The sequence below is a fragment of the Calonectris borealis genome, chromosome 11, assembly GCF_964195595.1.
Source record: "Calonectris borealis chromosome 11, bCalBor7.hap1.2, whole genome shotgun sequence".
NCBI lineage: Eukaryota > Metazoa > Chordata > Aves > Procellariiformes > Procellariidae > Calonectris > Calonectris borealis.
The window spans coordinates 12,501,459-12,524,585 of record NC_134322.1 but is presented as its reverse complement, the minus strand read 5'-3'; the positions used below and the strand labels follow the sequence as shown (position 1 = coordinate 12,524,585).

The 23,127-nt window shown below is 40.8% G+C and overlaps 1 protein-coding gene across 1 annotated transcript in view; it reads right to left on the bottom strand.

Annotated features, from left to right (window-relative positions):
• Positions 1-1,695: 1,695 nt before the first annotated feature.
• Positions 1,696-23,127, bottom strand: part of FBN1 (fibrillin 1) — a 158,424-nt gene continuing 136,992 nt past the window's right edge. Inside the window, exons 50-65 of the mRNA XM_075160043.1 lie at positions 21,739-21,888; positions 19,288-19,353; positions 18,438-18,554; positions 17,959-18,078; positions 16,187-16,309; positions 15,628-15,759; positions 14,882-15,007; positions 14,124-14,330; positions 13,406-13,531; positions 13,061-13,183; positions 12,011-12,127; positions 11,083-11,211; positions 10,112-10,231; positions 6,530-6,761; positions 5,323-5,497; positions 1,696-2,971 (exon numbers count right to left, since the gene is read on the bottom strand). Coding sequence (XP_075016144.1) covers positions 2,582-2,971; positions 5,323-5,497; positions 6,530-6,761; positions 10,112-10,231; positions 11,083-11,211; positions 12,011-12,127; positions 13,061-13,183; positions 13,406-13,531; positions 14,124-14,330; positions 14,882-15,007; positions 15,628-15,759; positions 16,187-16,309; positions 17,959-18,078; positions 18,438-18,554; positions 19,288-19,353; positions 21,739-21,888 — 2,453 coding nt within the window. The 3' untranslated portion in view covers positions 1,696-2,581. The remainder of the gene's footprint in view (positions 2,972-5,322; positions 5,498-6,529; positions 6,762-10,111; positions 10,232-11,082; positions 11,212-12,010; positions 12,128-13,060; positions 13,184-13,405; positions 13,532-14,123; positions 14,331-14,881; positions 15,008-15,627; positions 15,760-16,186; positions 16,310-17,958; positions 18,079-18,437; positions 18,555-19,287; positions 19,354-21,738; positions 21,889-23,127) is intronic.

The window sequence follows — 23,127 nt, the reverse complement described above, 5'->3', positions numbered from 1 at the left end:
ATTAAAGATTTCACCATTTCCTTAAATTTGAAAAATACCCTTTAATTGCAAAAGGATACACATTCAGAAAGACCTCTACTTTAGTGTGTCTAGTGCTTAGAGTCATTCTGGGATCCCGCCGTCCAATCGAATACAGGAAGTTATTTTAAATCACACTGTAGGTTACAAACCACTTTTTAATTGCAGGTCTCACGCAATGTTATTATGCAACCTTTGTGCTTCACTGAGACTCTAAGGAAACTGCAGAAATTCAAACAAATGTAAATAATTGTACACATACAGCAACTAAAACTGACAGGCAAAAATGACATACCAGTTAAAGGGCACTGCTGCAAAGAGACAGATTAATAATTGCACAAGAAAATGGATTTTAATGTGCAGATCAGTACAGCAAGACTGGGCTTTCCATTTTTAAATCACTAGAAGAGATGCTGTCAAGATTTCTTGTGTCTGCAGCACAACAAAGGTGATTTGCAGAACTGTGCAGGCAACACTGGGGGTGCTGGAAAACAATCAAGGAACCTTTGGCATGATAAGGTGTCATACAGCAGTTTCAATGCTAAACCAACTCTACTGGACAGGGTCCTGACAGCTCTTTCTGAAATTATTCTTCTCAGTTCCTCTCAGTGTTTTAAGGGCTGGAGAGAAAATACCCAAACCGTACACTTAACTATAAACCATATGATCTTGCACGCTGCCACTGGCCTTAAAAATCACTCCCAACCTGCTGAAATAAGAGTTCCATTTACAACTGTAAAGCTCTGATTATATTTCGCCATAGTTACGCAACATGTGGAAAAAATACACTGTTCAACATTTTGGCACACTAATAAATAAAATCCAGACATGGTCTATTAAAAATATCAAAGTAACCCCGTGCACAAGCTCCTTTTAATATAGTTATATTTGTTATGCAGAAGAAATCAAAGAGAGCTGAAATCTAATTACAGAAAATAATACAATTTGGAGTGAATTATTACAGTACATTTCCCTTCCAAAGCTATTATAGCTCAATATATGTTCCTCTATCAACTACAGCGCTGTCCAATCAGCAGTTTCAGCGACACCGCTTGCTTCATTTTTTCTTCCAGATTTTATAGCATCACACCTCAGTACAAAGTTCTGCTGCTGCTGCTAAAAGATACACCATGGCACTTGCGTATACAAGAACACCCACATCACCAAATAATTCATTTGATATTAAAATCCAGCCAAAACTTGTGATGGCTTTTGGTATTGGGTTATCCCTTCATTATCAGTCTTAGATTATTTGACAATAGCTGTTGAAGTGGGGGTAAAAGAATGGAATATCTTAAGTCAAGGCAGTTTTAGCAAACAGGACTTTTCAAATTAATTAAATCTGTTTTCGGTATAATGATTTAACATCCATTTCTGCATGTTTTGGCTACCAAAGTTACTTATTGACAGGATTACTCAGGTCAAGTCATTGGAAATGTTCTAACGTGCTTTCTGGAGCCACACAATAATTTGACAGAGGTCCACTGCTGTTTAGGTTTGTGAAGGTTTCTGTACTTCTTCCGTTCTTCCTTTGCATGAAGAATGAACAAATGGCAGCAGCACACCTTCAAGAAGAAATCACCTGCGCACACAGATATACAACCAACCCTATCGACAATGCCTGAAACGTAAGAATGCAGTTTATCACACTTTTAGCAAGAACACAAAGCCACAGAATAAACTAAAAAAAAAACTGTTTTATTGTGACATTTATGACATTGAACCCTTGTTGATATGAATGACTATGGGTACTCTTGACATGTTACATAATGTCATGGTGTAGGATGGCACTGATTGTCATCTGACTTTTGAGAATGTTTAATGGTCCCTACTGACCTCAGTGCATTTTGGCAAGTCACAGAAACTTTATCATCAGGTTTGTGTATACAGTTAAAGTAGTTGGTCTTATAAGCACCATTACAAACCCTCACATTAAGGGTATTATTAATCTAGTTTACAAATGCTTCATTGATAAAAATAGCATGATTACAGTATACACACACTTAATTTACATGTAATGTATTATAGGCATAACTGAGATAAACTACTGAGCTAACTTTGGTTGATTGAAGTATTTAGACTGAATAATGGCAATTTTGGCTTCTAAGTTGTGTAAATATTACAGTGCATTTATAAATCTAGGTTGAAAATTTACTAGCACCAAATGGATATCATAAATGGCTGACCTAGTAAGTTGTAGTTGGAGAAGCGAAGTTTAAGAATTACAAAAATAGAGCTGTCCATCAGTTGAAAGCACATTCTTGTACCTCTGCTGAAATGATGATGTGTCTCAGCATCAGTGGCCAACTTCCAATGATAAAAGTCCCAGTTTTCAAGATTCAACATATCAAGGTAGCTCAGCTACACTTAAAAGCCTGAGAAAGTGGTTGTTTTGAGCTAGGGTATTCATCCTGTACCTTGTTTATGTAATAATATAATAGTGCTCGTTCATACAAATGTACTCATGTAAGATTGTACCTGTGATATGGAGAATCTGATTGGGAGGAATATTCAGTCCTACCTATCTATCTTTGGTTTAATTATTTGGTCTTTGGTTGATGAATTAATGAAGCAATATCTGAATTTTCATTTTCAGGTTATCTCCCAGCTCACCACTGAGGTAGTCTTTGTCATGTTTCTCTTCAAGCTGGTTAAGTTCCTTCTTTTTATAGAGTGGAATACTACTGATTTGTAATGAATAGTTTCCAGGCACTGGCTTCTTCTTTGTGAAATGAAGGTAACTTATCCCGTCCTTCTTATTGATTCTAAAGAAACCGTCTTCATTTCCGGAGTCAATTAAATATCGGTTATGGTTTGTCAGTGTTGTGAGGGCAGGAAGCAGTTCCAGGATGCGATCTTTGTTACTGAGATCCGAGATGTTGATGGAGAAGACTGCTGCTTTCTCAATATCCCAGCTGGCGAGACTGATTGGCGGCTCCAGCGCTTGCTGATCCTGCACAAGAACAAACGATGTTAGTTGGCTTTGTCAGAGCGCGTTTCACATGCACCTATGTGTATGTATTTCTTACCCAGCTTATTCATTATTAATTAAATAATTTCTAAAAGGAGGTTCTGTAATACCAGCTGTCAAATCCACTATTATGGGCTTAGGACTTGTCAGGATGAAGTATGGTCTTTGTCACTGTCCCTGCGTGGGTAACGGGAGCCTGAGACAGGGACTGAAAGTTTTTGCATCGGGTCCCGCTGCCTGACAAACAAAGCCTCTCCGTGCTCGGAGTCCATGACCAGCCTCCTTACAAAGAGAGCGGCAAAGGCAGACTCCTGCTCTTATCAGGGGAACCACAAGCTAATGTGAACAACAATGTGAAGAAGAGAGCAGAGTCTGTGGGGGAGGCACGTCATTTGGGTGGCAGTTTTCTGCTTTGCAAAATTCGCTTTGTTTAGGTGTGGAGCCGGGATGGCCCATGGGTGCAGCGGGGTGCTGGAAAAGCAGCATCACCCCTCACCTCCAAGTGATGGTAAGTGGGCTCCCCGAGTCCCCTGTGCATGAGTTGCGCTGCAGCGGCAGAATGATAACATTTCAGACAGGACATCAGCTGTAACGTTTTCATTTGGAAAGCAAGGGAAGCTCTACGTCACCTCTGAGACAAATCCAGCACTAATCACAGAAACACACTGGAGAAACACAGTTTGTGACCCCACTCTGCCCAAAATCAAATGTCCACACTCTCCTGGGCAAAAGCACTCTCCTGTCTTCCCGTATTAGCAGAGCGCCACACACTAAGCACCTTTTACAAGACTGTTCAGTGTCTCTTGGTTATATTTAGAATGCAACACGCACATTTGCATACCCAGACACATACTTTCAGCTGAATGACAAATACCTGCACACTCTAGAGACCTGCCGTGACCTGCTGCTTCCCTGGCCAGGTCAGGGCAGATCCCTTCACCTGTAACATCACTGTCATCTTAGACTGGATGAAGTAGTGAGAAGTCAAATGACTGTGGACTTGGTGACACTTCTCCTACAAGCTGTTTACAGTTTGCTGAAGTCTGTATATAATTAATGTGAACAATAAGGTTTAAATCCAATTGACTTGTGCTGGACATTGGATTGGATGACCAGACTGGACAACTCTCGCTTTGTATTACAAGAAGTTGAAATAAGCCCATGTGGGACTCCCTAGGTAATGCAAGGAGTTTGAATTTTGCGCAAGAGGAACTACAATAACATCACAAATTACAAGAGCATGCTTCTATCAGGACTTCTGCACTGATACTGGGACCTGTGGTGCTGGAAGCCCAGCTGAAGAACAAACAATTACAACCACCTTCCATCCCCTTGTGTCTTACTGTTGAGAACAATTCAGAACAAACCCCAGCAGGGGGTATTTGGTGAAGGATTTACTTTAAAGCTTTTTTGAGAAACGTTTGCTAAGAACTAAAGGAAAATACCTCCCCCAAGGATGAGTGAAAAGAGGTGCCTATGCTCTGCAGAAAGACAAAACTTGTCGCACAGCAGACTAGTTTTCATGTAAATGTAAGTGCTGAAACCACTGATTAATATTTGGTTAATAAAAAAAAGCCAATGACAACAGCTAGGAAGGAGTGGAGTTTTGTGAGCATCGCAATAGATAAGCATTTCACTGACACAATTACCCCACTCAGAGGCAAATGGAAACCTGCCTCTGTCCCCAGCAACTTCCTAGCAATGACAAATGAAGCTCTGCCTCCTGTTCTGCTGACTGGGCCAGTGGTGAGCACTGTGAGCGGCCTCGCTGGCAGCCTCGGCTCCAGGACAGCAACCTGGGTGACTAACTGCAAAGGTCTGGACAAGCCCCAGGAAGGGCTGCAGCCCTGGACTCCCTCCAGGTGAGGTGTTCGTGTCCAGAGCTCTGTGTTTGCTTTGGAGAGGGCTCCAGCCCCAGACACACAACATGGCGCTGCCTGGCAGGGTCCACATCCATCCCAACCAATGTGTCTTGCCCTTCTGGCGGCAAGGTCACACAAACGTTTTACATACCTGCCATCCTCTGACATCAAGAGCCTGCTTTGCTGGTGAGTGGACTGCTCTCTAGGCAGCTGGATGGGCATTTATTTTAGTGTTTGATGCGACATAGGTATTAGGTATGCAGGGGCTTCAGAGGATGACCTCTGCCTAATGACAGCGAACAACTTCAGAAAGCCCCCACACAGACTGCTTGACATCCAACACCAGCTCTTTGGTCTACTTTGTTTGGGGTGTGGGATTTTTCCTGTGGGATTGTGTCTTGGCACACCTCCTTCTCAGACTGGCTTTCACAAGACAACCGCAAACCCTTTCCCCCAAAAAGAGTCAATTACCTCTGCTTCATTTGCAGTTTCATTAGTGCTTCTGCGCTTCCTTCCTCTCTTGGGATAGCCATTGATTTTACATTCATAACAAGCTTCTGGAGAGAGGGAGTTGTCATCTACTTCTCCACTGAGTGAAAGCTCTTGTCCTTGACCTTTGCCTAACCCCACTCCAGAAACACAGTGTCTGAGGAAGAAAGAAATTCAAAATTAATTCCAATGAGACATAGATCTTATCAAAAGCTGAATTTGGGGGACTGTGAATACAAATAATAAGGCAATTATGTTGCACTCATTTCCTAGGAAAAATTTCTGCTGAAGTCAACAGGCAAAATTCTCACTGAATCACAAAGCAGCTACCTCCGATTTCAAGAACGTGGCTCCATGAGGCTTTGCCTAAGAGAGACCTGCCTATATTTAACAGTTTTTAAAAACACAAGGCTTAAGCTCTGAGAAGTTGTTAGTAATTTCTGCCATCCAACCTGGAACACATAAAATAAGACCAATTTTCAGAAACTGCTGAGAAATCTGAAAAGTGAGGTCTTTCATGATGTATCCCAAAGCTTTTAGTCACTTTAAAATTTAAGCCACAATCTTGCTGCTTTTCATTTGAGTTGCTTGGTCCTACATGATGCACAGCCCTAACACTCCCACTGGGGCAAGTGAAAATTGTTTTTCCTGATAAAGCAGACATTTATTCAAAAAATGATTACTTTGGAACACAGAAGAATATGGAACATACAAGAACATTAGAGCATACAGAATTGTTATTCCAACCAGTGGGTGAAGCCACTTTTATAACATCATTTGTCTTTGGAGCTGGCAGGGGGTGTTATTATTTATTTTTTTTTTAAAGGAGACAAGTGATACACCACAAATCACAGTGAGGGGTGTAAGCTCCCAAGTGACAAGCTCAGAGAACTTGGCTAGCTGCAGGGTATGCAGGAGAGGTGCAAGCAGTAGCTTAAAAGAGATGATTGAACCTGGTAGCCCTGACCAAATTTCATTAAGCATTAAAACCACATTGCTCCCTTCCCTTGGTTACTTTTCCCCTCCCTCATCTCCAAAATCAGCAGGTGCATCCAACTCTTGAGCACCTCCACAATCCTATCCCTCTTCCACTGGTGACAATCCCCCTGGTTCTGCTGCTCCACACTACAGAGAAGGGAGCGGATTATGTCCCCTTTATGTCTGTTAGTTTAAAATGAGAATCCCTTACCCTTGTCCTATTCTGAAGTAACCAGGTGGACATCCACAGACATAGCCACCTTCAGTATTTGAACAACCATAACTGCATGGGGCTTGTGCAGAACCGCATTCATTGATATCTTGGCAACCTCCACTAAACTGTTCATACTGAAATCCGGTAGGGCACATACATTTATAGCTTCCCAAAGTATTGTGGCAAGATGCTCCTCCACAAATGTGTGCACTGAGACATTCATTTTCATCTGGAAAAGAAGCAGAACATACCACATTAACTTTTACTCTCAGGTCTAGTTCAGCCTACCCCTTCAGAAGGGTCGTGCCTGACTGTTGCTAAACATGCTGCCACATCAGACGGACAGAAACGGAGAACAGGGCTTGGCCCCACCCTTGGCTAGGGCAGCAGTCACTAGGAGATGAGTACAACCATACAACAGAGCAACATTTGGGCTACTCTACAGAAGATGTTTCATGCCATGTCAGCTCATGCTCTGGAGAGCAGAAAAGCAGAGGAGGCAACTTTTTTTTTTGTTCCAGAAACAACTGAGAAGAATAAGACTTCGTACAGCCAACAATCTGGTCCAGTAATCCCATGTTCATGATGCTATTCAACATTAAAGGAAAAATAGTAAGGAATCAAGCTCTGACACCTTTTCCAGGCACTGAAAATCCCTCCCTACACATTCACATTTAAATAGGAGGTACAGGTAAGGTACAGGAACAAGTAGTAAAGTAAAAATAAAAGCAGCTGTAGATACAAAAGACTGCCACACTCTGAGCCAGCCCTTTTCCAAACTTCCCAAGTGCAGCACTGTAGGAGTTCGAGGTCAGTTCAGGCTTGTTTACTGTAAATAGTTTTTTAACTGATTTTTAAATGTAGCTGGTCTGAATTTTTTTGTCTGATGTGGCAAATTGCTTTGAAACGTTCTGAATGCTATTGTTCCCCATTTTCTGTGATAAAGCAACTGCACATGCACATTGCGTGTGTGTGCACGTGCATAAGAAATGCCATTTGAACACTGTATAGATGAAATGTAAAGCACAGGGCAGCATCTCTGACCTAAGCATCCAGGTTACAGGAGAATAAGTACTAGTTCAGAACATTATTGTCTTTTTCCAAACAATGTGGCTGTTTGTTCTTTGTTTAAAAGCAATGCCTTTGCTTCTTGCAGTCTGATTTATGGCACGGTGCACTACAGAATTGCCTGGGCAGGGGATGCAGTCACACACAGCACAAGACAAGGGAGGAACCAAAGCATTCTTCAGTGATTATCTAAATATGCAGTAACATCAAAAGTCCTGAACACTTCATTAAATAAGCTAAAAAAGACACAAACTGTTTGCAGAGTTGGGATTGCCAAGGAATATGAAGGAATTGTCACAGAAAAACCTACTACATGAATTCTTCCCCTGTGGTACACCCAGGAGATCTAGATAAATATCTTAAGCATATACAGTTACAGACGTTACAATGTGAACAAGGTATTAAAACCTGAGGCTGACTTCTATTGTCATCAAGGCCTGTAGGAGTTTTGCCATTAACTTAGAGCAATGTTTCAATATTTGTCATACCTAACAGCAATTATATCAACATCATAAATGCACATTTGGACCACAGAAAGTTACTGCACCAAGAGGAGATACGCTCACTTCGCCTCACTCCACAGAAGCAAGGGTGTGGACACTAGTGAGGTTAGTTTCCTTATTTTAGGTGATTGTTGGAAATAAAAATATGAAGAAAAGTGAAAAAACCAGTTACGGGACCCTCGGACTCTGCGCGAGGCATGCTGTCAGGCACCAGTCTTGCTCTCCTGTGCTCTGCAACATGCAGCTCTGTCATGCCCAGCTTCAGCAGGAAGATGCCATGAGGACAGAGGAAACCAAAGCCTCCTTCCCTGCAGTTTTGGGTTGCTGCCTGGACTGCCCCATGTCCAAGAAGGTGGAAGTGCTAGCTGAGTCTTTCCCCAGTTGTGGCTCTCAGTGTAATTTTGCGTAGTGAAGTTTCTGGTGATCAGTATTTGTGGTGCCAAGGTTGAAGCCTTTCTTTCAGTAGGGGAAATACCAGTGCTTGTGCATTTTGAAACTGATATTCCCTGTATAAAATCTAAACAGTAGTCAATGGGCTCAAAAGCTGGAATAACAGTGTACATCTGGTTTGGAAATACACTTAGTTAAATGCTATCACCCAGGAAGACTTGGAAACAGCCAAGATGTTTTGCAAAACTGAGAGCTGCACTTTTTCAGATTCCACAATGTCCTCCAGCAGCCAGACATGGCAGTGCTGTTTTTTTATTTTACCCTCCTGCAGATTAAAATCTAATTTAACCCTAAGCTCTGCTAGTTTAATTAATATTCAAAACCACCAGAAGTTTGTACTCCCTCCTTGTTCTCTTGTATGTTACAGGCGTAGAGTACTGGAGCACAAGCAAACGTCACAGCAAGGACTGCATAAAATGTCAGGAGGTTTGGTAAGCATAATTAAAAGCAGAGACCACCCTAGAGCACCACAGTGATAACAACCAAAGGCATTTTTATGTTTCTGAAAGCAAAGAAAGCCAAACAAAGAGTTATGAAGCCCTTTATTCTCAAAGAGGTCATCAAACATCTCCGGGTATCCACACAAGACTAGCTTGTATGAAGCCCATTAAACGTGACTAAAAACGCACATTATTGTCACTAGAGGAAAAAAGATTCATGTTCCTCTTGTCTGAATATGCTACGTGCTACACTGCTGAAATGTACAGAGACTTTTCCCATGACTTCTGCAGAGGACCCACTTCTGTCTGCTCAAGTCCTATGCAGCACCAGTGCTCTGCACACGCAGCCCCATCTACAAGGGCTCAGGGACTTGGGGTAGAACCAAAGTTTAGATAGGGAAGAAATAAGCATTTTAATTCACCAGTGTATTTAATTCTTAACATAAATAAAGAGCACTAGCATTTGTTATTTACAACCAAAATTGTCCTGTAAGCACTTGTTATAAACTGTATCCCAAAGCTGCAAGAAAACATCTTTAGACAGATAGCAGCAGCTTTGCTCGAATATGACAAGTGGTTAACTCTGTACAGAGAAAAGGCTTAAACACAGCAGCCGCCTTGTAGGTGTTGTAAGAATGATAAAAGCACAGATCAAGCAAGATTTTAATAGAGTTTTAGATGCTTTGGGCCAGAAGTTTCATTTTACAATTTAACAATCCAAACTTGTGGTTCTAAGTCTGCCAGGTTCAACCCACCATCAGCTCTCAGACAAGGACCTGTGTCTGAGCAGAGACTGTTGCATGGCTGAGTAAGACTTCCTTTGTTCAGACCACAAAATACATGAGTAACTCAAGTTCCCTCCAAGTCAATACAACTTCTAGCACTCTGAAGGATAATTTTGTGCTTAAACACTTGTTGAACCAGGACACAGGCTGCTGGGTGCTTCTTGTCCACTTTGCCTTTCACAGGAGCGCACATTTGTAATGAAACTCCGCTGAACTTACTAAATTACAATCAGAAGAAGAAAATACGGCAAACTGCACCATTGCGCTTCACTTCTTGCTGCTAACAAAGGTAACGTGCATTTTAATGTATGAATTTAAAAAAGAGTGACTTGCCAACACATTGGTTCCATTGGTAATGCTGGAGATATCCCTGTGGACAGCTACACCTGTATCCTCCAATTATATTTTGGCAGCCATGCTGACACCGGTGGTTTCCATCACATTCATCAACATCTAAAAAAGTGAGATACACTCTGAGTTTTGGGAGAGAAGCTCAAATTATGCTATATTTGAAAAGTATGTTACAAATAATCATATATATTCATTTATCATATATAGAGAGGGATATTTCAGGATCTTCCAAAAACCTGACCAGTGCTGGGAGACCACTTTGGGGTTTTCAGGTTGGGATTTCTGACTCCACAGCAAGTAACTTGGAGCTGAAAACCACTGAAAGCTCAAATTCAGTCACAATTTTCAGGGTTTTTGCATTCTGCTATGGAGCAGAGAGCAGAAAGCCATTTGTATATGGGACCCCCAAGGCTTTCCTAAGGCTCCCAGCTCCACAGCAGACAGTACCTTGCCTTTACCCAAGCATCCAACCCAGGAATCCCAGGACATCTCGTTTCAAAGCAGACCAAACTCTACCCCAGGAGAAGGCTCTAGAGGCTCTAGGGACCCAGAGGAAAAAAGTCTGCAGCCCTTGAACTCTCTCTTTAGCAGGTCACCTTGGAGATGCAAGGCTTCCTGTCCTTGGTGAGTCCCTCAGAAATCCATGCAGGATTCAACAGAATTTTGCTGAACTTACGATGCTTAAACTAAAACATTCCAGGCTAAACTGAATTCTCCTCAGAAAATATCTGTCCAGCTCTTTAGCATCCTGCAATATATTTATTCAGGCCCATGGACAGAAATACTGCCCTTTTGCTAAACTTCTATACCCCACACCCCTTCAATCTACACATGCTTACTCCATAGGTTTTGGTACATACTCCATAGGTCCCTGCTTGGATGACAGTACGGCTGAGGGAAGATGAAGGAAAGCAAGAGGAGGCCAGGTCAAATGTGCTGTGTGTTGTACCTACCTTCACAGCTAAGCCCAGTTTGATCGAGTGAGAAGCCACGTTGACACTCACAAACAAAACTTCCTGGTGTATTCTGGCAAATGCCCTTCGCCCCACATAAATTGATTTCAGTAGCACACTCATTATTATCTGAAGGAAACCAAAACCTGAATGTTACTTTTTATTCCTTGTTGTGAAGATGATCATTTAGCAATGCCGACAATGAACAACTCGTGACGAGAGGTAAAGCAACATCAGTAATGTAGCTGTTGTACTCCCCTCTCCATTTTTTTACTTTGCACTACAGAAGGAGAGCTTACATTACCTTCTTTTCATTTGAAAAGATGACAAGAGCTATGGGGAGGGAAACACTCCTTTTCTTCACCAAGAATATGGAGTTTGATGTTCTAGTCTTCAAACACCCCCAAATTCACACCAATACCACAGGATTATCAGACTGCCACAATCAGGATCCAACTTGCAGAGCAGAAAGCGTGTTTTGCAGGAAGCAGTTTTGTTGAACATTTCCACAGACATAATGGGTATGTGTTTAAAGGACAACTGCAGAAATGTATGTTTCATGCTTATTGTTTAAAGAAGCCTTGACACGATCTCTAATGCAGGTCCTACAAGAACTGAACTACAAGAACAGAAATATAACTGGTTTTTTGCTCAAAGGGTAAGAAAGGGTAAGGCAAGAATTACAAATTGGTGTTTTTACTGCCTGATTCTTGCAAGTGCAAAATTCAAAGACGAGATTATGAAAACAAGGGAAGGTAGGAGGGAGGGCCTCTTTGCATCTTCTGCTCTGATGGGACTGGGATCAGAACCTGGCCTATGTTTCCATTTGGTTTCTCAGGAAGCCGATTTCACCTCCTTGCTACTTTGCTTCTGGAATAAGAGTCAGTAATAAATCCCAGATCTGTGTCTACATTCCCACGGCACTTACCAATGCAGGCTGTATGGTGCTGAGTGAATCCGGGAGGACATTTACAAGTGAAACCCCCAATAGTGTTGACACAAAGGAACTGGCAGTTGTGCTGCTTTGTTGCACATTCATCAAGATCTAAAAAAACCAAGAAAACATCTTTCACTTATGTTCCCTGTGGAGGATCTGACAGTTCGGCTGGACTTGGAGAGAAGTGATTGCAAATAAATAATGTATCAAATAAAGCCTTTTGAATCTATGTCTCACTTTCCATGCTGGCTTCCAGTTCCTCTCACATGAAGCCCCACATGTAATGAATGGGACTTTGGAGCTACACTAGTGTCCACACTGCAGACATCACTCTCATCTGCCGGAGAGATGCTGTTACATAATAAATGTTTGCTCTCACTGCAGTCAATAAACAGGAAGTCACCATCTTCGTGAGAAGCAGTGGCCAACTGCAAAACAGTATTTCACTGAAGCATGCTATTACTCCAAAAGAAATATTTAAATGCTAATGACGAAGTACAATGTCATTTCCCATGCCAGGTTTAGAATTGCTGCTCTAACTTGTGCGGTTTCAGTCAGATCTTTGCTACCAAAATACATAAATAAATGAAATTATAATGAACATTTCAAAATCTCTCCTGCACTGCTGTTCCTTATTCAGCATGCTGCAGAGGTGGTAGGTTAAAACTCTGTTGATGCTGGACAATGCACTGCAAACCCTGTTCATCTTGGCATCCATTAAGATACATTTATCACTGAAAAACACAACTTAAACAAAAATGCTTACCAAAATAAGACCAGTTATATATACTATTGGTTACGAAGTCTTTTAAGATCAGCTGCCATCAGCCTGCAAAAATTCCTGTGGATCTACTGTTCATCCAGATTATCAAAGAACTAACTGAAACACCAGCTCCATCCTGCACAGGCCACTTACACTGTCTTTAACAGAAATACTCACATGAATCAAGGAGACAGATTTACATCATTTAAATGTCCTTGGATTGGTATTTGCCTGTGAAACACAGTGTTTCTGCAGTAAATTCTTTTGTTGATTTTTACCTTTGCAGCTTCTCCCATCTTCTTGCAGGATGTACCCTTTCGGACACGAACACTGGAAGCTCCCCTCTGTGTTTTTGCAGATGAAATTGCAGGGTTTTGGGGACTCATTACATTCATTCAGATCTAGAAGCAGCAAAACCAGATACCTCAGTGCTGACAACCAAGATTTGTGATAATGTTTTTCAAAATGCTCAGGAGATATCAGAAGGAAATCAAAATCCCCAAAGCATTCTAACAAATGACATTTTCTTTTCCCATTTTTCAAAATGTTTGTATTTCCTTCTTCCAGTCATCGCTTAGTAAAGTAATAAATTTCATATACATACAACATAATGAAAAACCTACCTATGCAAAGAGTGCCAGTTATATCTGTAGTATAGCCAAGGTTGCAATGACAACGATAAGATCCCCTCTCATTGATGCACTCCCCATTACGGCAGACATCATGAATAACCTTGCACTCATCAATATCTGCAATTAAATAAGGGTTAGTTCACAATGCAACAAGAACTGATTTTATACAGCTTCAATAGATTCTTGTGACCTGACATGAAAAAAATCCACACTGTACATAAAATAAAAAAATTACATAAAATAATGAAATATTGTACAGATTAAAGAGAGAAACAGTAAGTGGAAAAATATGGAACGGAGCCTTAATCTAACTTTCAAATGCAACAAACAAGCATTAAGTGGAAGCAAACAACCAGAGCTGATCATACATTAGCCTCCATAAACCAAACATCACTTTGCTTTCATGTACACAAATAGCTCTTAATCTGTACCTACAACACATTCAAACGAGAGTGCAAATTCCCATTCGAGTGCATGTCAGTCAACCACCATGCAAAATAACTATCTGCCAAGTTGGGGTGGATGCCTTTGGCTATGCACCCTCCTCCCAAAGGACTATACTCTCTCAACACGAAAATTTTCAGAAAATTTCAACCGATACCCAGAATATTTAGGACCTCATAGCGTTCAAATATGCAAAAAGAAAAGAGTTTATAATTTATCACTGAATTTGACATTGTGTAAGAGGACCTTTAATAGAAGTCAGTACCTGCTCCATTAGACATGTATCCTCGGCCATGAGGGCAAAGCTTCTTGAAGGCCACGGTGCCTGGGAAGGGGCAGACCTCACAGTTTTGCCCCCAGCCTCGGCCACCATCACAGCAGCATTCAGACTTGGTGACAGAGTTCCTGTTGCTTGATCCGATTTGACACATACTTTGTAAGACTTCAGTGAAGCAGTAACCCTCCCTGTTGTCTGGAAGACAAATTATGCATCACAGAGAATCCTAATGGTGACGACCTCCAGAGGGTCATGAGATATAAGGAATTTAGTCAGAAATATAAAAGAAAGGGCATACTTCACCCTGGGACTGTGGAACTGAGAGTGAAAGACTACCAGCAGTAAGAAAGAGAGCACAACATCTAAGGGAAACAAAGATGACAGGAGATTTAGCAAAAGGTGGAAGACAAGTTAAATTATGCTTATAAAAACACACATTTCTGTTTGAACCCAGAGAAAAAAGACTGGCTGAGATCAGGACCAAAGAAAAGGCCGAGTAATTCCTGTCTGACTGAAACCACTGAACAGTCAGTTTTCATAGCAAGTCAACCCAACTGGACTGACTGAAGCAGGCATACGGTTAGCATGGGAAGAATGAACTTGCAGGAAGGCACCTACTTAAAAAGGCCCCTTCCCAAAGGCATGTAAATTCAAGAGTATGTTTACTCACTATACATTTCTAAGTTTAAGCTAAACTACAGTTTCTGCTACCAAAGTTATAGTTCATTAGGGTGTTAATGACTTACCAAGGCATTCGTTCTGGGTGTCACTGACAGTGAATCCCTCGTTGCATTCACATCTGTAACTTCCCACTGTGTTTACACAACGGCCATTCTCGCAGAGCCCAGGTTTGGTCTGACATTCATTCTCATCTGTGTTTTTGAAATGATATCACAAAAATCAAGTCCATTAAGTGCATTAATGCGGGTTAGAGAAGTTTGCATGGAGTTCTTAAGCTGTGCATTCTGCCTGGTTAAACTTGCTTTTTTTTTTAAAAAAAAAAATAAAAAGTCACTCATATTCAATTTTCAGAGGAAAGATGACCATCTAGCTCACAACATTACATATTTCGTTACTATGTTTTCTCTGCAATATATTCCTCACTGGTTTTCAAAATTTTTCATAGTTAGAGCTGCACTTCTGAATGCCATCCAAAGTTTTAAAACAATTCAGATCTACTCTCATTCATGCTAACAGAGATAAACAAGCTTACAGCAATGGGCCCAATTCTCTGCTTTCTTCACTCAGAGCAATTCATCAGCAGTAGTACAAACTGATTGTAAGGACAGGCACATCCAGATTTTCTACTTGCTGCCGACATGTGTGCACACCTGAACAGTGAAGCAAAGTGCGTATAGCACAGGTAGATCCATTACACAGGTAGTTGTGTAATTCTTCCTCTGAGTTCCTTAACACTTCGTGAAATCCAAAATTTTCAGCTCTGCTGAGGAACTGTGTGTTTCAAGAGCTTCAACACTTCAGTGTCACTTACCTATACAGCCTTCCCCATCTGGTCTGCGCTGATAACCTGGTCCACAGATACACATATAGGTGCCAATTAGGTTTTTGCACTCCATCTGTTTTGAGTCACAGTCGTGAATTCCTTCTTCACACTCATTCTGATCTAAAACACAAGGTTTAGACTTCATTATATAGAGAGACGATCCTGGAAATTTACAGTAGTAAATTCTGACTTTGGAATTTCAATTGTAATCAAACTCTACACATAATTTTATTGTGCTAAACTAACCATAAGATATACTAGCCTAGAGCAAATTGATTTCTCCCAAATGCCCATTTTCAGGGCAAGACAAAACTGTATCATCTGATATGACCTCACTTTATGCAGATGTATAAGTTTATGGGCAGGGCAGACTTAATATAATCAATTGCATAATGCAAACCATAGAATTTAATCCCAAATTCTTTCTGACTCAGTTACTTCCTGGGATTAAAACTCTGGCCCAACAAGTGCAGTGAGTCAGAGGCCTACCCCTGCAGGAACTTGAAATCATTATCTCATAACTGCAAGAGTCTGGTAGGAGCTTTACCTCTGCACATTCTCCGGTCCTCTCGCAGAACGTATCCCGTGGGGCATTTGCATTCATAGGATCCAAAAGTGTTCACGCAGCGGAAAGCGCAGAGTAGAGGGTTCTGAATGCACTCGTTGACATCTGGATTTGGAGCGACAAAGACCATGGGGGAAGTGAAACATGCTTTTGTAAAACTCAGCAGACTTGACTGTATAGGTTTTAGGTACGGGCGATACCACAGATCCCAGTTTACTGAGGGCCAAATTTTAATAGTTGGGGACCCATGGTTATACTCATTATGGATTTCTGTGTAGGAGCAGGCACCAGATGTGCCAGGATGTTTGCACAGCTACCTGAAGTTTCAATATCTTCAACGGCAAGCAGCCAATGGAAGTAATTTCCAGATCCATGCTGCCAAAATACTGTCTGAGTTAAAACTGTATCTTTTCCACATCTAGGCTCAGTTTTTATGACTGGTTATTTTTAAATTTTAGATGCACTAATTCAGTTGCTTCGTACACTGAATTCCATAAAACAATATCCTTACTAGAAACATTATTTTGAAGTGCATTTACATAGGCTCTGGGCTACTTGAGTAATTACTGCTATATAATGATGTTTATGCACTCTGCTAACTCCTCCTCTGCAATTTGAGCTTTCACCCAAATTCCACAGGGAAGTGAATGAAGCTCTAACTGTATATAAAACTAATGCAAGCTGATGCAAAAATAGAAGCATTCTTTTGTATGGGCTTGCAAACAAACAGATTGTGGCAGATAATTTAAGAACAGCTGTGTCAGGTCAGAAGAAAGTGTTAGAATGTCCTAGGACATTCTCCTCTCTCTGGTTGTAACAGGAGGAGAAGAGTATTAAAAAAACCCATACCATGTATGCAGAGATCTTTCCCCTGATACAGCCTCTCAGTTTAAGGACTTCCACAGCCAAAAGCCACAACCAAACTATCAAGCTTAATTTCCACTGATGGATTCCCACATAAATTTGTACAATCTCTTTCTGGGTCAATTTATACTTGTGGCCTCACTAATGTTCTGCAGCGAAGAGTTCCACAACTTAAGTAAGTACTATGCATATAAAAATGTTTGCTTTGGTTTGTCTAACATGTTCCCTCTATTTTTGGCACCTTTACCACTTATGACTTTATAAATTTGAATCATGTATCTCCTCAAACACATTTTCCACACTGAAAAATTCTCGTCTAATTAATTTTCTACATGTCCCCTCTATAATTCTGATCTTCCTTACTCTTCCCTTCTTTGTGCATTTTCAAATGTTTATTTTTGAAATGAGAGACCAAAACATGAGAAATATTCAACATAGGGGTACCATGGTAATTGTCTAGTACTGTATTTATATCTTCTGTTTTGTTCCCTAACAAACCCAAGCAGCCCATTTTATATTTTCATCATCCACAGTGACTCTCTTCACTCAAGGGTTGTCTAGGAGGTAAGCAAAAACCATACACACAATAAACAGCATTTCTGGGGACTGTTCTAGAGAGACTGTACCCCAACATACTCCTCTCTGGGCAGTCCCTTAGCAGATACTCCCTGAAGGCCTGTTCACCCAGTCTCCAGCTAGAAAAAGGTACCACAGTTCAAGGTGGATAGAGGAAGGAGGAACTTATTTTTCTGTTTGAGATAAAGATGCGTTGTTCTAAATGTCCATATTTGTCTTTTTAAGCTGCTTTACTCTCCTCAATTGTTTCCGAAATCAGGAAACTGTTTCAGCACACAACTACAATGACAGTGCTTAACACATGGGAGTCTCACCTTCACAGGTCATCATCGGTCCAGGCTCAAATCCCTCAACGCAGGTGCATTCAAAACCTCCCACTACATTCCTGCAAGTTCCATTTCCACACGGGTTTCCAACAGCGCATTCATCAGTATCTGCAAGCAGTTAAATCAAAGCAAGAATACACGGTTATACTCAACCAAAAAGCTATAAAATCTACATTGTTGATGTACAACCAAAAAATACAAAAATACAAAATCCAGGAACTCACTTAAGTTATTGAATTAAGAGTCACAGAGTCCTAGCATAATTTGAGTTCGCTACAGGTTATCTGGACCAAACACTCAGCCAGAGCAGGACCAGCTTGGAGCAGACTGCTCCCGCCCTGCCCTGGCAGGTTTTAAGCACCAGTGGGGATGGAGACTCCACATTAGAATAATATAACCCCACTACTCCTTAATGCCATACTTAGCAATTCAGGAATATGAATGGAATATGAAGCAGCTATACTTACCCACACATTGAGCTCCTTGCAGGATGTAACCATATGGACATTCACAGCGGAAAGATCCATCTGTGTTGATACACTGCCCAAATTTACAGTTATCTGGATCAAGGCACTCATCCACATCTTAACCAGAAATACAAATAACACAGTAAGTGCAATTGACTTCATGTGCTTTTAGACTTCTCTCAAAGAACAAGCGTTCTGGCGAGAAATATTCCTGGGATCACAAAAAAATACTAATATTTGAATTTTGATATATTAGGACAAGGGCACAGAATTTGTCTTGCAGGCCAGCTTTCAGAATGCAGAAAAGAAACTGATTCTAAATGTCAGATTAAAAACCTCTCCAACTGGGGCTACAGGGAGAGGAGGAGATATGAAAAGCAGTAGTCATCCAGCGCTCCTTAAATGAAAACTTTTGCCAATAAGGCTGAAGTGCTGTTTGTCTTGGGAGAGAACAGAATGTACTGAAGGGATCTGGGAAACTGCAGTTTGCACTTCTGGAGGATTAAAACCATTTACTGTAAACAGGCTACATATATTGTATAAGAAAAGACAGGTATGCTATGTGATCCATTCTCTAGATCCTACATAAGTTTCCTAGCAAGTCTGCTCAGCATAAATTAAAAAGCCAAATATGCTACTCTAAAAGAAGTTTAATTTCTGATATGACATATTCAAGCTTGAATTTAAAATTGGTATAAATAATTGAAAAAAAAATGTATAGAAGTTTCCACAATTCATGGCTTTTGGAAATAGTTGCAGAGGTGTTATTCTCAATTGAAAGGGAGAATGGGTTATGGGTAGAAGATGGCATACTGATGCAACAGCAGCATCGTGCAGTTCAGGCACTTACCCAGTCTCGCGTCACCAGGTCCAACAAGGATGCCAATTCCAAACGGACAAATCTGTCTGAACGCCTCTGTAAAAAAAAAAAAAACAACACCAAATAACAAAAAACCCCCCAAAACAAACCATATGTTTAATTCTATCTTGGTGATCAGCGTTACCCACGAGCTACACAAGTAACCACTGATACCAATTCATCCTCCTCATGTTCAGATCCAGAAATATAATATGAAAATGTATAAATTTATAATTTAATCTTATATTCATGTAAATACTGTATGCTCGCTTATATTTCATCTGATCTCTTGTATGTATATATGGAAAATCCTGTGAATAATTAGCATTACTTAACTTCCTTTAATGAGCAAACTAATGCAATATTTCCATTTTAAAAGTATCAATACTAGTGACTGCATTCTTTTCTGTCGTAAGAAGACACAATTTAACCTGTAGTCACCAGTTAGTAGCTCCTTAAAGCATGTCAATCTTTAGTTCTAGAGTAAGTAATAATTTTATTACAGGTAGGCTGAGAGTAAAATTTCTGGGTTCAGTTAGAGTGAAGTAATCTCTCAGTTTCCACATCCACAATGTTTTCTGTGTGGTTTTTGAAGATTTAAAGATGATGTAAGTCTTTTGAGAACAAGTTATTCTCTATTTTTTATTGCAGAAAGCGTGTACTTCCTTACCTGTGCAAATCACCTGGTATATTCTTGGCATTAGAATAAACAAGAAATCATAAATTTTCACTCTGGTGGACCAAAATGCAATGAGGATGCATGTAATCATAAAGGCCCTTCAGCTTGAGAAACTCCTCTAGCTTTGGGTCTGACACACACACAAAAAATACAAGTCTGGCAACTGAAACTAACCTTCCACCTCTCCCCTCTAAACTGTTTCTTGAGCAGATGGATGGACACAGGACTGTAATTCAAACCATCTCAAGATGCTGCTGAGCATGTTCTCTACTAACCACGCTCAGAACATCACAGAACCCTTGACAAGATTTCACCTTTTCTTTTGCAAATTCAGTAGGCTGCAAAGAGGTTTACAGTGCAGCAGTACAATACAATCATAGCCGTAACAAATATCACGCTTTCTTTAGTTGAAATACATTAGCTGATCTTTGCTGAGGTTGAACAAAATAGAACTAAATGTAGATGCACACCTGCACTGAAAGCAACAAAGTGTCTGGCACACTGCTAGGCTCTGAGTGGGAAACTCAGCCCTGGGCAGCTGGGCAGCACAAAACCTACCTGCTCAAGCCTTCAGAAGGAGACTCGGGTGGCACATGTTGCTTGAGCTTACCAGCCTGCATTCAGATAGCAGACGATGGAGAACATGCGTGAGATGACAACCGAGTATTTTTTTTTAAAAAAAGAAACAATTCCACTGCCCATGACATGCCAAGACATACATTTCCCAGACTCAGATATCTTAAAGCTATTTCTTCTTTAAAAGATGAGAAAAATGGCCTTGATATCATCCTTTGAGAACAGTTTGGACTGTGAAAAATATATGTGCTGACACTTCAAGGAAATGCTGTGATGTATACCATGCTCTTCCAACTGACTTTCGTTTGAATGCTCCGGGGCAATGGAATGAAACATGCACAGGCAATAAGCCTAGGAGGAATATTGCAACTGGCACATCTGATTCTCTTTTCTTCCCTTGGCTTTTGCGAGGATTGTCTGCAAAACATCTACATGACTTATTAATGAAATGAACTGTATTAATGTATTGCTGAAACCAGTAATGCTGTTAACCACATTTGTCAGCATGAATTAGTTTGTTCAGCAAATTGCACCATGATGGTACAAAGGCCTGTTGACTTGCTTGATGCCTAGTTACTCAGTCTTACAAAGGATACTAACAAAGGAAAGTGTTTCTTTAGCAACAGTCCAGGGAGGCTTTCCCTCATCAAGGCCTGTGTTTTGTCATTCCCTGCTAGTTTTGCAAGTCATTTATATTGATAAGATTGCAAATTTAGATTTTTTTACTAACAAAATGTAGTCACAAAATGTAACAGGGTGATTCAGATGGATCTAACTTGACTGTTGTTTTTTTTTTTTTAAATTACATTTCATATTTATGGTGCCCCTTCTTATACTTATTTACAATTAGATGAATTCCATTCGCGTCTTGCAGGTACTTCCACTCAGAGCCTATCAAGGACCTACTACTTTCTGCTTTCAGTATGTGACACCTCCAGAGCAACTACTCAGCACCTAATCATACTAACAAACCTATAAGCAAAAAAGGAATATGCTTGAGACGGGACTATGCAAGGAATATGTTTTTTGAGACTGCAATGGCATCTACTTTACAGAGAGCAATGACAGTTGTTAGGGTTAAACACTTCTGGAAAATTATTTTTCCTAATTCCTTCTTATAAGAATCCCAATCTTCTTTCAGTTCTGAGAGGTTATCGTGACCGTAAGGTAACCTACTCAATACGCACCATCTGCTTCCTCTGGGCAGAGTTCACAGGGATCTCCCCATCCCTGTCCCTTCAAGGCGCAGCAACACTCTTGTTTGGAGTGGTTTCGGGACTTCGGCACAGAACATTTTCCATCTTCAAATTTGGTAAAGCAGTAACTTACTCTCAGATCTGCATAGAGAAGAACTTGTTATGAGCAGTTAGGGTTACTTTGGCACAGTTTTCACTTAGAGGTGTTAACTGCAAAATTACAGGGGGCCCCCCAACAAAATACCCAACTTCCATCTGAGTGTATCAAGAAGGACTATTATTGTCTCTGACTAGGGAAGACCTGAAGAGGGAGGGGAGCTCCCTACCGCAGTAAAGGAAAGCTATAGGATAGAGTGTCCTACTTCAGTCATGGAAAAGGAGGGGTTTCTCTCTTTTGTCCATCAGAGATGGAAGGGCTGTACTCCCCTCTAATCCTCACTCCCCTTTGTAAATATTGGCTTAATTTATTTATATTCCATTACTACTACGAATCACTTGAGTCAAGTGATTTTAATCAACTTGCAATGATAATACTGTGTAGTGTTAAAATGAGAGGCAATTTTCAATAGCGCTTTCCTTCCTCATTCTTCCCTGAGGTACACACAAACAAAGAAAACGGGCCCAGTGGCACTACATTTTACTCCCTTAAGCTGGGTAACCAGGATGCTGGAGCAGAGCTGAGATCATAGACCACAAGCATCCAGCAGGCAGAGAGCTGGCAGCTCCCTGCGTTGGCAGGGGGACAGCAACAGGGCAGTTGTGGAAGCAGCTGCTCATCCAGTTTTCCGGCTGCAGCATCAATCCTGGGCAATGTCCAGATTTTACAAGAGTCCTAGGTAATGGGAAGTTTTAAACAAAACTTTGTTTGGCCTGAGATACTTGAAAACAAAACGGTCTTCTTCAGGGGATGGGGAGAAGCACACTTAAAGTTCATACACACAAGTGTGCATTTTCCTCTGACATTATGTGTGAAACAGTGGTCTGTTTTTATAAAGGAGAAGATTAGGTTGCAATTTTTTTAATGATTTTGTTTCTTGGGGTTTTTTGTGATTTTTTTTCCTTACCTGAAGAGAATAATACTCTCAGGCTGAAGAAATCTCATTTATATAAGCTACAAAAGCACAGCTAAAACAGCCGTGCTGCCTTCTTGAAGTTGAGTGAAGTAACTGCCAAACTGCATGGTGGTTTGGAGACTTGGATGAATGTTTACTGCAGGTTGGATTCATTTTTACCAAAACCACAGTTTCATTTAGCCCACTGTGAAGTGAAGAACTCACTATGGTGTCAACAAGCATCACCGTTCTGTGCCAAGCATAACTACAGAGGTCCTTATAAAGGTCTTACTCATCAGTGGTTCCCACTGTGCACACTGTGTATAGG